The sequence below is a fragment of the Tribolium madens genome, unplaced genomic scaffold (assembly GCF_015345945.1).
Source record: "Tribolium madens isolate multiple individuals breed KSU strain unplaced genomic scaffold, Tmad_KSU_1.1 Scaffold_96;HRSCAF=242;Tcas5.2_LG5, whole genome shotgun sequence".
Taxonomy (NCBI): Eukaryota; Metazoa; Arthropoda; class Insecta; order Coleoptera; family Tenebrionidae; genus Tribolium; species Tribolium madens.
In genome coordinates, this window is record NW_025401068.1 from 10135465 (window position 1) to 10151150 (window position 15686).

The following is a 15686-nucleotide window of genomic DNA, read 5'->3' on the forward strand; positions in this document are numbered from 1 at the left end:
TGCACACAAACTGCGATTTAGAGTGGACGTAGACGAGTTTTATTGCAGTTACACGTCGCTGTTCATAGGTCAAATTATACGCCAGCAACCTTTGATCAAGGATCTAATTTTTTATTTTTTCACAAATTTTATTAAAAAAATTATTTACAAATCTTTATAATGTCCTTTTGATAGGCTTGGGTGCCACGCTGACCTTCACCGGCTTGCACAGGTCAATCAATGTCGGCGTGGTGCTCACATTGGCCTTCCGTTTCCCGAGATCCGCTTCCGGAATGGCCAAGGCCACGTTAATTTCCACATTGCACGCTTCCGACCATACTTGATGCGAGATCAACACCGCCGTTAGCAGCCTCACATTGTGCCCCGCTTGGGTCTCCTCCCCGTCCAACATTAGGGGTTTCATGTGGGCCGGTCGGGGCAAAATAATCTGGGTTTTCTGATCGGGATACTTGACCTTCAATCTGACCCTCGAGGGATCACTCAAGTGCCTTAATTCGGCGTCGAAGTGCACGGACATCACCAACCCCGCTGTGAACTTTAATGAGGTGTCGGTCTGGCCGTTCGGTTCGACGATCTCGGCCGAACTCATCCGAATCTGTATGTTCGGACGCGGGATTTTACCCAATCGGGCTTCCGAGAGGATCGGGATTAGAATTCGGGAAACTGTTCCCGGTTTGGGCTCCTCCAACACTGACAATTCTTTGAAAACGGCTGACGTGAAAGCGTCAGGGTCTAAGCCCGCGACTTGTAAGTCCCGCTGCATGTCTTCGACGATGGTGAGGAAGTGGTGGCAGGGAGCCAAAGCTGAGGCGTTGCTGCCCTTGACTATGTACACTAGATTAAGTGCGAGGGCCCGCAAACGGAACATTTTGACGGCGCATTCCTCCACAGGGCTAAGTCCTACGAAGAAAAACTGCAATTTGAGACAATACTCCAAGAGGTTTGTTATGTTAGTTTTCAGATTGTTGGCCTGTTGGGTGGCCAAAGTAGCCGGATTGAGCCAATAGCCCTTTTCCAAGATTTGGGACATTATTAATTGGGCCCCGATGTAAAGCGAGGTGAATTGAGCCGTGCCTGCAACCGACGAGTCGATTTCACTCAAACGGTTCAAGTGTTCTTTAGCAGTCTGCAAAAGTGTCGTTTGGACTCTAAAACGAAAGTTTAGTAACACACTCGCCAAGCTTGTCCCTCACCGTAACGTATTTTCGGCTAAATCCAAGTTGCTTATGACATTGTTGAGGAACTCGAGACTTTCGGGAACGGTTTGTGGCCTCGTTATTGTGCTACAACTCGACTCCGGGAGACTTAAAACCGGAACTAGAGACGGCATTGTGTCACTTATGTATGCATAGTGACGTAAAGTGTGAGGTTCCAGAAGCGGGATTATTGTAGGTGAAAATTTCGCCGCATTTAGAATCAAAATCAAGACACAAATATCTGTAAAAAATTGTTTTATACGAATCGGAAAATCCGGTTAGGTTAATACATTGCGGATTTTCGACGTCCGGTTCAGCTGTATCAAAAAAAGGATGTATATTTAATAATTGTGGCACTAGAGGGAGCACCAACTCTGGGTGCTGTGCCCCCACTCGTTGCAAACACCGGTAAGTTGATCTCTTATCTTGTGGGTATTTTTTCAAGTTATCTAACAATTTCTCCACACACATTTTTAACCCTGCTGTTGTTGACATTTTACACGAAGCCAACATTCGGTGCAGCCCCTCTCGCACATCCTGGGAGAAGTCCTCAAGGGCCCCTAATATGGTCTCCAATTGGTCGTCTCGCAGGATAATGTGTTCGGAAATTCGGCGTAAACTATCAATCGCCTTGAGTCTCACATCCTCAATTTCGTCGTTAAACATATCAACAAGGAAATCAAGCGATAAATTTGCGAATTGAGGGTTGCGAATCGATAGTTCGCAGAGCGATTCCACGGCAGCCGAACGCACCTCTGAAATATTAATTCACAAAAATAACTCGGCTTCGCCTCGTCTCACCCATGAACTCGTCCTCTAGACCGTGCACGAAGGCCCCACACGCCCCACTGCTCATCAGATTGATGCTGTCGGCGTCGAGGATTTCGCGGGGGGCATCATCGGCCCATTTTTTTCCACTCGCCCATTCGCCACTAGTCACGTTCTCCCATGCCAACTCGTGGGCCGTACGCTGGAAAAAACATGAAAATTTTCGAACACAGGAATGAAACAATTACCTTGCGTCTCATATTCGACATTAATTTCTTGTCGAGAGTTTGGTTGAGGAATTTCGCGCTGACGAGTTTCATCGTTCCTAAAAGTTTTGCCGCCAAAGTTCGAACATGGATCGATAAGTCAGAAATGGAGTTGCAAACCTTGCCGAAAGCGTCATCTATGAGACGAATTTCGTGTTCGCTACCAGGGAGTACCACCTCACTGGAATTTTTTCAATTAAATGTGAACAAAAGAGGGGTTAAGCCTACTTTTCCGGAAACGTGTTGCCTAATAGGCACACCAACTTGAGAACCACTTGACGGACAATTTCGTAGTCGTCTTTCAAGGCCTCACACACGTCTATATAAATATCAGGATTTATCTTAAAATTGCGCTCATGTAGGGTGATAACAGTCGAAAATGCCTGGCTCCGCACCCTAGCGTCATCGTGGTTGAAATACGAACTAATCAAGACCATTAATTTCTCGGCGTCTGCCCCCGTACAAACCGGCGTATGCACGCCTATGATCTCAAGACATCTCCTTTTCACAGCGTGACTCACATCTTTCAAGTAACTTTTCGCCACTTCGACCAGTTTCTGATGCAATGCGATAACATTATCAGGCACTAATGTCCCCAATTTAAGTATTGTGTTCATCCCCTGAGCCATAACTTTATGCGAATGGTCGTTTTTCAGCAACAAAATCGCCTCATCTATGATGGACACAACATCAGCGTTGGCTAAATGTCCAATATCGCACAAGAGCGACAAAATCTTCACTCTGACAGCTGACTCTGGCTCATTTTTAAAATGATCGCTCAGTTTTTTAACCGCTTCGGGTATGTCTGGGGTCTCAAGTTCAAAAGTATCAGAGACACGAAGTAAGGTGCGTAAGGCTTCGCTGCTGCTCTTGCAACTTTCAAGACAACTAATGAGGGCTAGTGATGAGTTTCCGGTGCCTGTGGGAGGCTTCTTGACAAGTTTGAGCTTTTTAATCGGCTGAAAAGGGGCGCTTTCCTGGAAAATGGACACACAACCTCACTTTGGTCAACAGGGGGATTTAGTCTTTACCTGGATTGTTTGGGTGAATTCGGCCAAGGCGCGTTTTTTTAACACTGCAGCCATCGTGGTTTTGTGGTAATTGAACGATTTTATTGGTTTTCGAACATTTTATTTTTGTGATTGCTGTCAAGTGTCAAACAGCTGTCAAATGTCAAAATATTGCGTAACTGCTATCTGGTGGCAGTTATATAAAGGAAAATTAATTCGAATTTTTGAAATTTTAAATTTATACCCGACAAAGACAATAATTTATCCGTTTTTGTTGATTAATTGTGATTAATTGTCATGCCTGATTAGTGATTTGGTAGTTAAAGTTGTTTTGTTGGTAGACAAAATGGTGGATTGCGTGGATTGTGCCAATGGCGTATCATTTGGGATGGGCATGGGGGGCGAATCAAGCTGAGTTTTTTAAATAATGTTTATTTGTAATAAATTCACAATTATATAATAAAGTTATAAAATGTAAATATATGAATCTAGGTATAAAAATACTTTATAAAATCAATAATAAAGAGGAGATAAAATCTGATATAACTATACATAACGTAAACTGAGTATAAAACATGTTCTATGGCGAATATAAACAAAAAAGTTTATATAAAGTGTCTGGATGTACATATTTCCGTACGTATATGTAGTCTATTTGAGTATTGTCTTTCAGAGAGAACACAGTTGGAAAAAGTTGGCAGTTATGGGCCAAAGAAGCAAGCAAAAAACTAAATTGAATGAGATCCAAAATAGAACAAAAATCATAATAATAATATAAATCCCTTTACCATGGCAAACTGTCATAAATAAGAATTACGAACATTTACAAAAACATCAACAAATACTGATTATAATACAAAAAAATTAGTAAACAAGAGCATTAAGTATGATCGATTTACAAAACAATTGTAACATTACGTAAACATTTATAACATAGACAACAATTGTAAGATGGTAAAGATTAGAAAATAACAAATGACGCGACTCGGTCGCATTTGTACTCACATTTGCAATGTGTACAACAAAATTATACTATTTAATATACAATAAACGATTTTATTTTACAAAGTGAGTATTATAAGGTAAAAAGGTCATATAATGCCTTGACATATGGTAAACTGAAGTTTTTTCTTTCTAATAACTAAGCACTAGCATTAAACTAAAAGCATCTGAAACTAAATTAAATGCTTCGTTGAAGCACTGCGGAGTAACCTAGAACAGAGTGGAACGATAATACTTTTAATAGTTAGGAAAAAAAACTGAACATTAGAAAAACAAACAATTAGAGATTCCACTCTGCGAGTAACAAAGAAACTAATCATACGATAAATAAATTAAAACATTCTAAATTTTATCAAGTACGCGATAATACAGAAATGGCAAGAAATTTTAGGCAGATTCGATAATAAAAAATAAATACACAAAAATTCCGATCTCTTTTGAAAGTAAATTTCACATAATCACAGCACATGAGTACATAATATAATAAAAAAATTAACAAAACAAAACAATGCTAGGAACAAAACTTGGCAAAGTAGCATCAAAAATGTGTTTTCGTTGCTGTCCATCTCTCGAGAATAGTAAATTTGTGTGTTGGCGGAATGTCGAATAAATAAATAAATAATTTAGGTACGAATGTGGGCCATTCCGCCGCCCCCAGCAAGCTACCTCGACTTGGCCTTAGCGGCGGCGACGTTGCCCGCCGCCGCCGCGTTCTTCTGCGCTATGTGCGTCTGGTAGTGCTTGGCCAAGTGGGCTTTCTGCCTAAAACTCTTCCCGCAGAGACTGCAGGCGAAGGGCTTCTCCCCCGTGTGCGTCCGGATGTGCACGTTCACCGAGTATTTGTCCTTGAAGCCCTTCGAGCAGATGCTGCAGTAGTGCAACGAGCGCTCTTTGCGGACGCCGTTGCTCGTCGAGGTCGCGTTTTGTACCGTCGTTTGTGCTTTGGTGTTGCTGTTTGAACGCTTGTATTTCTTCGTCGCCGGTTTCGTGCTGCTCACAGAGGGTGTCGCGATCGCAATCGGGGAGTTGAGGTTGTTGAGGATGCCGATCTGGTCGGGGCTTATGCTGTATACGGGGTTCTCTGCCGACGTGTCGATCTGGCAATATTGGTTCACCGACTCCGCCACCTGAAAATCAGCATTTCGGAGTCAATTTTCATTTCTTTAAAATTTTTAGCTTTTGGACTTATTAATTTCATTTCTATTTAGAAAGTCGAGTAAACTTTGTGTCATTTAAATAAATTTTAACTGTTTTTTTTATTCTTTTTTATTTTGAGGCAAATTGAAAAACTGTTATATTCCTAATTAAATAAATTAAATTGAGTGTCAGCAAGATATTTTTGTTATAAATTTACTTTTTTGCTTTTTTTTCTCTGGTTTCCTCAAATTTACCCTAATTGCCAACAAATGAACAAAGAAACCTTAGGTACTCGTACATGAGCAATTTTTAATGATTTCCTATAATTTTCTCAAGATTTCCTCAAATTTACCAACAAATGTACAAAAAAGGATTATATTTTTTCAAATTTCCATCGTTTTCTCCAATTTCCTCATGCTTTCCCCTAATTTGCCAACAAATGAACAAAAAAAGATTTTCTTTGTCATGGGCAATTGTCAATAATTTCCTTGAACAAATAAACAAAGAGACCCTATTTACGCAAATTTCAAAGATTTCCTTGTACTTGTTCTAATTTGCCAACAAATAAACTACCCTACCTACTTGCTCTATTTAAAACGAATTTTCCCCTAACTTCCTATAATTTTCTCATAACTTCCTCAATTTCAGTCTTTGTTTTTTTTTTTACAAGAGAAGTAGGTAGCAGTATTTTTTACTTTTTTTCCATATGATTCAGAATCTAGAAAATTTTTGTTTTAAATTTTAAGCTTTGTTTACAAAAATTAGAAGGTGATTTTGTATTGGTAATTTTTTGAGAATTGAAACTACATAATAAATCTTCTTTCAGTTTTAGTAAGAAAAATGAAATAATTTTATTGTCTTTATTGATAAGAACAGCACTATATGATCGAGAATCTAGATTATTTTTGTTTAAATTTTTATGCTTTCTTTAAAAAAACATAAAAAACTATCGAGTTATTCTGCCAATAAATAAACAAAAAGTTTCTATTTGCGCAAATTTCAATGACTTCCGCATAATATCCTGGTTTTCTCAAGATTTTCTCTAGATAATTTGCCAAAAAATGAACAAAAACGATCCTACTTGTTTTCCTTGACTTTCTATAATTTTCTGATAACTTTTCTTAATTTTCCCAAATTTCGTTATGATTTGCTTCCATTTCCCGATTTCTCTAAGATTTTCCATAATTTACCAACGAATGAACAAATAAAAACCCTACTTTTGCATGCGCAACTTTCAATGATTTTCCTGGATTTATTCTTCATAATGTCATTAATATCTTCTGTTTCCTCAACATTTCCCCAAATTTGCCAACAAATAAACAGAAGATCTTATTTGTGCAAATTTTAATTATATTTCTCTAATTTCCATAAGATTTTCTATGATTCCCTCTGATTTTCATACGATTTCTTAAAATTTCCAATATTTTGTCAATAAAATAAATCTCTATTTTGCTCAAATTTAAATGATTTCCCTGGATTTCCTCATGATTACCCCTGATTTCTACAAGATTTTCTCGAATTTGCCAACAAATAAACAAAAAAATCCTACTTGCCGGATTTTTAATGTTTTTCTTGTTTAGTTTGTGTAAATTTTATTAACATAAATTTTATTCGTTAAAACCTTTTTCAATCTTTTTATTTTTGCAATACAGGAGAGTATTTAACAATTTAAGAGCAGAAAGTTGTTTACAATAAGTCGTAATTTAGATAATTTTTGACTGTATCTTTGATACAACAGCTTATAATTTTTTTTTTTGGAATTTAAGTTTTCAACAATTTTTTTGTCTTCCTCATAATTTATTAGAAGAATTCCTTTTTTATTCTGATACAAGTTTATTTTATTACAGTTCTGCCTTTCAAAAAAAAAAGTTTATATTCATGTCTTTTTGCCGCATTGATATTTTTTTCTTGTATTTCAGGTCGTAAACATTATCAACTTACAATACTTCTTTTCTTTTGTTGTGTTTGTAAATAAAGGTTTTATTTTGGTTTATGCAAACACAACAATAAGTGTAAATTACGCACACAAGAGAAAAATATGAGGAAAAGCAAAAAGAATAAATTTTAAATTAGAAAAAAGAAGAAGCTCAAATAATAAAAAAAAACTACTAATCAATTGAATTGTTTAATTTTTTTTCAGGCCTGAGAACCTTTGTTTACATTATTAAGATAAAGTTTTTTTTTTTGGATTTGTTTACATACTCAGGAGTTTCTTCGCAGTCCCATTGTGCGAAAAAAATTTTCGCAAATTACCTGACCTAAAGATTTCATTTTTTTAAATTTAATTCATTATTTCTTGCAAGGTGTAATTTCTAATAAGAATAATTTTTTGCTGACAACTTAGGTTTTTTAACAATTTTACTCGAAAAAGAATATTTTATAATTTTTAAAGTTTTTTTAAATAGTTTTCGTATTTTTTCTTTATCGTTTATTTAAAGGATATCTTTTTTGTTTGGTGTGAGATATATTTACCTCGTTGGCGATCCGTTTCAGCTTCTCGAAATCCTCTGGAAAGCTCTGATCTAGCTGCGAGAGTAGCAAATCATCGACATTGTGCCCTCCCGTGGGGTTATTTTCCTCCGTCCGTTGCGGTAGATGCTCCTCGAAGACGACTTTACCGTTAGCGTCAATTCCTGCCACTATCGTGGGTATATGTTCCTGTTGTTCTTCTTTGATGTAGATGCCTTCGGTTTTGGCTGGCGGCGTCGACAACACTCGTCTCAATTCAGTGTTATTCTCGACTTTGTTCGTCTTCACTGCTCCATTATAACGTACGAAAGCTTTACCTTGCAAAGCGCTACGTAACAAAGAATCCGGCGAACCGTTATTAGTGTTATTATTACTTAACTTCCAATCGTTATTGTTATTATTAAAACTATCGTGCGCCTCGAGAAGGGGCGTATCTATTATGAGGGAATTGGCTAGTTCGTCTTTATTGTCGGCGAAGCCGCTGTCTTCGTAGGTGTAGGTTTCCGATTTGATTAAACCGTCTGTGTTCGGACTCATTGTACTTTCGTTGTAATTGTTGTTAAACCCGTTCATTTGGCCCGGGATTATGCTCAGGATCGAGTCGATGTCGAGGCCGGCTTGGAGGTGCTCCATAGACGCGGGACTCGACATGCTCACATCCTCCTCCTTGACGATCCCGATGGAGGAAAGGGGCGGCCGATACCACGTGGCATTCTGGTCGATCCCGTTTAATACTGTCAAGGTATAAATCTGTCCGTCTGTGTTCGTCTTTTGACTACTCGCCACCCCATTTCCCTCCTCACCACTCCAACAATACTTGTTCAAATCTTCTAAAATCGCCGTTTCTAATCTAACCGTCTCTTTATCACTCCAGAAATTCGAATCAAAGTTGCCACTCTCGGTGGTAGGCACGTGATTCATTTCCGTCAACATGTTATTGTTCGTTTCTTTATTGCTTGCTTCCGGACTCGCATTCCCCAAAAAGGCGTTTACAGTCCTCATCTGCTTAGTGAACTGCTGGAGGGAATGCGTATCGTTCGAGTCCGGCGTCACCACGAAGTCGAAGAAGTCAGTTTTCGTTATATCCTCGCGAGGGAACGTTTCGGTCATATCCATTATCACAGATTCTTCTTTCAGCTTGGTTTAATTAGGCATCGTCGGGAGAAATCTGCAAGGAAAGAAAATGCGATCGATTAGAATTTACGTCCCTTGATGACTTTAATTTGCTTGCGCGCTTCGATTAATACCCAGATCCAATCACCATCAATAATCATTATTATAAAGATGAGTGGATATTGACTCGAAACGGTTGTTTATAATTGAAACGTTTATGTGGCCCACTTTCGATCGGACGGTTTACGATTGCGGTTTACGGCCCTTAATGAACTCGGGGGCTCAAGTGGACCAGGCTGGGCTATAAAAACGCGAAATTGTGGGCGACACGTGAAAGCGTGGAAAAAACTAGGATTGAGACAAAATATTTGATTGATGTTGTTGTTTTTCCTACGAAAAGTAAGTTTTTCCACCCTAATTTCAGAAAGGAAAGTGGCCTAATTACCTTTCAGGAAGGTACAAATTTTACATAAAGTGTTTTACACTGGAATTACACCATATATTACACCCAACTGTGCGAAAAAAAGATACATTTTCTTCCCTTCTAATACGTAAATAACTATTACCGATTCTACAGTATATACCCGGATTGAATTTACAAGAGGAAATTATTTTTATCTTTGATTTTATGCCAAAACTGCAAAGAAAAACTCACTTTCCCCAATTTTCCCAAATTTCGTCATGATTTCCTCTCATGTCCCAATTTCTCCAAGATTTTACATAATTTGCCAACCAATGAACAAAAAAAGACTCTACTTGTGCATGCGCAACTTTTAATGATTTCCCTCGATTTCCTCAAAATGTCATTAATATCTCCTACTTTCCTCAAGATTTCCTCAAATTTGCAAAAAATGAACAAAAAAAGATCTTATTTGTGGAAATTTTAATTATTTTCTCTAATTTCTTCATGATTTTCCATGATTCTCCCTAATTTTCTCATGATTTCTCCAGATTACACTAATTTACTCACTATTTCCTCTGTTTCTCTTGATTTTCTCAAGATTTCTCAAAATTTCCAATATTTTGTCAACAAATAAACAAAAAAATCTCTATTTTGCACAAATTTCAATGATTTCCCTTGATTTACTCATGATTTATTTCTCACTTCCACAAGATTTTTTCGAATTTGTCAACAAATGAACAAAAAAAGATCCTACTTACCGAATTTTTAATGATTGTAATATTTTTTTGTTTTTGTTGTTTAGTTGCTAATTTTTTTTCATACATGAGAATATTTGTTACAACATTTTAAAAAATAAAGTAAAAAAAGTAAGTTTTACACCCTAATTTCAGAAATGAAAGTGGCTAATTATTTCTCAGGTAGGTAAAGATTTTACATACAATGTTTTACACTGGAATTACACCATGTATTACACCCAACTGTGCGAAAAAAAGATACATTTTCCTTCCTTGTAATACGCAAATAGCTATTACCGATTCTACAGTATGTCCCCGGATTGAGTTTCCAAGAAGAAAAAAATTTTTATCTTTGATTTTACGCCAAAACTGCAAAAGAAAAACATTTTTTGCTTCACCTAAAACGAGCAAATCTATAAGAATTTCATTGTTATGATTCTGTGAAAAGAAAAGTTAATTTTTATTTTGATTTTCGACTAGACAATTAATTTATTGATAGTTCTTGTTAAAAATGACTTTGGTTTTTATCTTAAAGCTGTTTCTTTGCGTTGCTATTTATTAAAATTGTGTTTTCACATTTTTGTTATTTAACTTGCGTAAACTCATTTGTCAAAAAAAATCAAGAAAAAAATGAACTTTTCTTTCTACTGACTTAGAATAATAAAGTTTTAATTACAGATTTGCTCGTTTCAGCAAAAAATGTTTTTCCTTTGCAGTTTTTTTTTCTCTTGTAAACTCAATCCGGGGACATACTGTATATTTTATAATCTAGTTCTAACTTCTCGTGCCTATACGACTTGCTTTAAATGATTTTTAGATTCCTCTTGAAACTTTAGATGATTTTTGAATTAAATTTTAAAATTAAAATTTCTTTTTCCTTACTCACAACTGTCTTTCAGATTTAGGTAGGAAAGTACAAGAATTTTTAATTATCTTTAAACAATGTTTTTTTTTATAGGAATAGCACTTTTTCTTAATATATGGACTCTCTCAAGGAAAATTGCATTGAATCTTTGATTGTTAATAAAATGTCAAGGAACTGTTTAATATTATTGAAAATTGCTGAGGGTCTAAGTTTTGGTTATAATATTGTTTATTCAAAGAACATTTTTCTTATTGTTCTTGTAATTTGAGCCCTACATAAGCCGTTGTAACTCAAAATCAATTTTTATGAGTTACTATAGTTTTCGTTAGGAGAGTCGATATGATTGAGAATCTAGATGATTCTTGTTTTAAATTTTATGCTTTCTTTAAAAAAAAACATTGTTTAAAGACAATTAAAAAATTCTTCTACTTTCCTACCTAAAACTGAAAGACAGTTGTGAGAAAAAAAAGAAATTTGAAAATTTCACTTAGAAAATAAAAAAAAACCTTGTTTGTTAATTCACAAGCCTAATAATTTTTGTTTGAACTGAAATCTCCTAAAAGTGGGGCGATTCTCGTGGTGGAATGGTCGTTTTGCGTACTCGATTGGCAAATTTCCGCTAATGATGTTTCGCAAATGGTGAATTCGCCCTCGAACGTGCACCTCGAGAAAAGTTGAGCAATCTCCGGATGATTTATAAAAGCATGGCAATCGCTCTTGGATATTTGACGTTTTTCAGGTTGTAGTCGTTGGCAACGAGTTCTACAATTATCAGCGACAGGACATCTCTATACACTATAAGAATGTGTGTAGCGCTGAAACCCGTCATGAAAATGTCGTAATTCCTGCTCGTAGTACTTTGTGTCGGATAATTTTATTTGAATTTTAATTAGTCGATAGTCATCGACGAGTACCGGTATCAATTTTATCTGCGATCGTTTTTCCCTCTTCTAGCTACTGATGGGAGAAAAAGACGACCGCCACCCAGAACGGCTCGTGCATGTTTATGGTAATGTTCGATGATTTGCTCGAGTTTTTGCAGCAGCGACCGGATTTTAATTATCGGACGTGGATTGATTTGTAATTGCGGTATTCGAGGAATAGAAATAGAGCGAGTTGTTGCAAGACGTGGGCGTTCGATGTCAATTAAGTTTCACTCCTTATTTAGACGAAATCCGGGGCTCCGGTATGTGTAACATTGAGAAAAATCCACATGCCATTATAAAGCCATTACCGAAACCCCACCGGTCTTCACTTGTCCTCCTTAACCATCCAATGACATCCGCGGATTTTAATTAACGTCCAATGCGGTGAAAGCACTCGAGATCCCTAATAAATCAAGCGATCGCTTCGTTTTTTCATCTCATTTTTGCATCTTACATAAACGGGTAATTTCACTTTTAACTACCATGTATACATGTACCACTAGATAAGCCCATGTCGTAAAAACACACCGAGTATTTGTGTCAGTTTTTTCAGCGATGCCGAGATTCAAATCGTGATCCGATTGAGTAACTGATCGCCAACACACGCGAACGTCACTTTTCAGACATGTGTAACACGCAATGACTGAAAAAACAACTCTTTATCATCGCGAACCCTTGCTGCATTTAATTGCCTGTCATAAAAGCACTTGTTCCGCATTCTAATTTTTTCCGAAGCAAGAGATGATCAAAACTGATAGGAAAAACCCTCACTGCATCGAGCATTATTTAAATCAGTTTCACACTTTCTCATTATCTCGTGATTAATGGTCTGTAAAAGCATTTCCAAGACCACGTGGTCGAGGAAAAATCACTAATGATTTATTACGGATTTTCGTTTTAATTAACCAGAGGAATAATGCACCGTGAAAAGTTCTTTGTCCATTTCGAACAACTCCAACAATTATAAAACGAATTTATTACTGAACAAATAATTAATGAAAAAACGTTGAAGAGAGCACCAACCATGAAAGATTGCTGTTGTTGCAATAAAGCTATTAACGAAGAATTTTTGCTTTTTGTCGAACCATATCATTAATAATGTAGGGGAAAGCTGCACACGCTGAACCACGAAACGCCCAAATTGGGCCCTCGCAACACAAAAAGTCAATCGAGAGCAAAGACTGCTCAGTCTTTTTGATCACAAACATTTCGAAATCGGGTTTGAATTGGAGTGTTTTAGCTATTTTGTAAGAAAAATATAAGGTATTAATACTACAATAGAAATTTGTCTGTGATTTTATGAAAACAAAATATTTTTAAGCTAAAATCGGATTTTGTTTCTTGGCTTGGTTAATAACAGAACCTATTTTTAAGTTAAGACTTAAATTATATCGCAAACAGAAATGTTAAAAAAAGGATTTTTTGGAGTGTGACAATAAGTTATTTATTATCCAACACTGAAGTGTTTATCAGTTGCCTAAAATTGTCAGTAAAGACTCTAAAATTGTCACTAAAGTTATACAACAATTTTGTGTTTAATAACCGTGTTGTTAAAACATTTTCTTAACATGAAGCATGAGATAAAGGCATAATCCTATTGCTAACGTGTATCTGTTTAATTCTTCTTAATTTTTAATTCTATAAATATTTTTACGTCACAAATTTTTTTTTGTGCCTGAGCGTTTTTACTTTTTATGTTGTCTCTTTCGCTGCAATTTCTGGAGATGTAAAAATTGTGGTTACACAACATGAACACTTTACCAACTATTACGGATTCACTTTACCGACGAAAAAAATTGAGACAGAAAATGAATAAAATTAAGTAAAAAGAAAATAAGCAACGAAGTAAAGAGTGATATATTACGTTTGATATATTAGTCACAGCCTACTTTGATCAGAAATTATGGTGTTTCCACCGGGCCTACTTTTGTGATGCCCCTTTTGCTTTTAATTTGTTGTTTTGTGTCCGGTTGAAACCGCCAATTTGGCCAAGAGTGTTTGAGCAGTTGCTTGCGGCGCACACGCAAATCGCAAATTGCTTAATTAACAGTTTATCAATCGGTTTTTGGTGTTTTTTGAAAAGGTGGTCCAGTTTTTTTTTGGTTTGAGAACAGTCGTTTGCTATTTACGATCGATTTTTTGCGTGTCGGTGAGGAATTGTCTGTTGTAAGGCACATTTTACGCGAGTGAGATATTTACGAGTAGGAATCCGCGCAAAAAAATAATGGAAGGTCTCCGAGCGATCATAGATCGATCTAACTGTAGATTGTTTGCATAACGAATCGCTTGTTACCTTGATATTTATGAATATTAGGATTTTTAGTATTAGGAATTCGAAATAGTGCAAAAACGGCGACACCGCAAAACCTTGGGAACGATTACACTTGAAATTTCTTCGCGATAGAAAGAGATCTGGTAATGGGCGGGGAAAAAATCCGAGTTCTCAAGGCGACTAATCGACCAGTGTCAATGCTATTTACGCAAAATACAAGAAAAACCGCAAGACATGCTACGGTAGCCGTTCTATTAAAGGTTAACAATTAATTGAATATTTATCGAGAGTTTAATTAGAAATCGGTTGGATTTCCGGTGGCAGGATATCGGTATTGTGAAATGTCGGTTGGATTTTTCAGCAGGTGCGCGCCTGGTCGCCCATAAAAGGCTCCTGTTATAAATATCATTTCTCTCTAGTGCGATTTTTCCTTCACTACGGTTATTATCTATAATTTATTCCAAGACTGTACTGTCACAAGCTGTAAGATTCTTGACATACTAAGAAGAGAATCTTAGTTAATGTTGATTTATGAATTAAAGTGCCATCTTTATTCGACCAACTGTTCGTGGGCTGAAATTTTTTTCACAGCAGGCGCAATTTGCTTAATAAATTGATAATTATCATTGGCTGTAATTAATTCGGCTGTCTGAAATGTAGGTTTTTTCTTCGTAATTAATTTCAAAATCTATAACCTGGATTTTTCAAACGCATAAATAAAAGTTATGCAAAGCCATTGATCCGCGCCGAACTAATCGACGTAATTAAACAAACATAAAAGGAACAGTATCAGAAAAATCCGTGTACAACAAACACTAATCTTGATGGATATTAATAACGCTATTGTTTACAATTTCGAAAGTATATTATAGCGTTCGCGTTAAACCCGACCACATTGTTTAAATGATGACAGGCTTAGATGCAATCTAGTTAAGGCTTGAATGGGAATAAAAGCGCAGACGATTTTTTTCACTAAGCGAAATGTCCAATCTCGAACGCTTTATCTTGATATCTATACTTAACGTTCGGTTAATTTTAACGCGAAAAAACAGATCTAATTTTGATTTTTACCGAAACGGACCTACTTTCAGCCACGGAGTGATAGCTTAATCATACGCCTCTGGAATTTCATCGACTTCATCGATCTTTCAGAGACTTGACGGAACTGAAACCTGAACAAATATTTATGAGGCTTTGTTCGACGTCTAGCACTGTGTTTACATCCACAGAATGGAGCCAGTTTTTCACTAACACCACATGTTTATTGTCTGCTTCCCACCCAAAACTAGAAATTCAGAAAACTGCAAATTTTGCTTGACACTACACATTTGGGGTCGTTGACTCCGGTACCAAGCTTGCACCGAAAATCACCCTAGATGCTGAAACGACTTTTAATGGCCAATTCAGGAGAGTCTCACTAGATTTTAAAGATTTTGTGAAAAAATTACAAAACTTTGTTAGATTTAAGGTTTTTTTAAAATAAATTTGAATGTTAAAAATAAAAAACAAAAAAACTGTTTTTTCA

At 36.4% G+C, this 15686-nt stretch overlaps 2 protein-coding genes across 3 annotated transcripts in view; both read right to left on the reverse strand.

Moving 5' to 3' along the window:
- Nucleotides 1–89: 89 nt before the first annotated feature.
- LOC123012391 (integrator complex subunit 4) lies at nt 90–3420 on the reverse strand. The gene is made up of 7 exons (XM_044410269.1): nt 3262–3420; nt 2459–3207; nt 2213–2411; nt 1998–2166; nt 1487–1951; nt 1194–1437; nt 90–1148 (listed from the first exon to the last, which is right to left on the reverse strand). The coding sequence occupies exons 1-7, from the start codon at nt 3313–3315 to the stop codon at nt 155–157; spliced, it is 2874 nt and encodes a 957-aa protein (XP_044266204.1). The 5' UTR covers nt 3316–3420; the 3' UTR covers nt 90–154.
- Nucleotides 3421–3663: 243 nt separating this feature from the next.
- The window catches only part of LOC123012392 (transcription factor Ken), a 64254-nt gene continuing 52231 nt past the window's right edge, over nt 3664–15686 (reverse strand). For both annotated transcript variants that reach the window (XM_044410271.1, XM_044410270.1), the window contains 2 exons: nt 7852–9016; nt 3664–5369 (listed from right to left, as the gene is read on the reverse strand). In XM_044410271.1, the coding sequence (XP_044266206.1) occupies nt 4905–5369; nt 7852–8964 (1578 nt within the window). In that variant the 5' untranslated portion in view covers nt 8965–9016 and the 3' untranslated portion in view covers nt 3664–4904. The remainder of the gene's footprint in view (nt 5370–7851; nt 9017–15686) is intronic.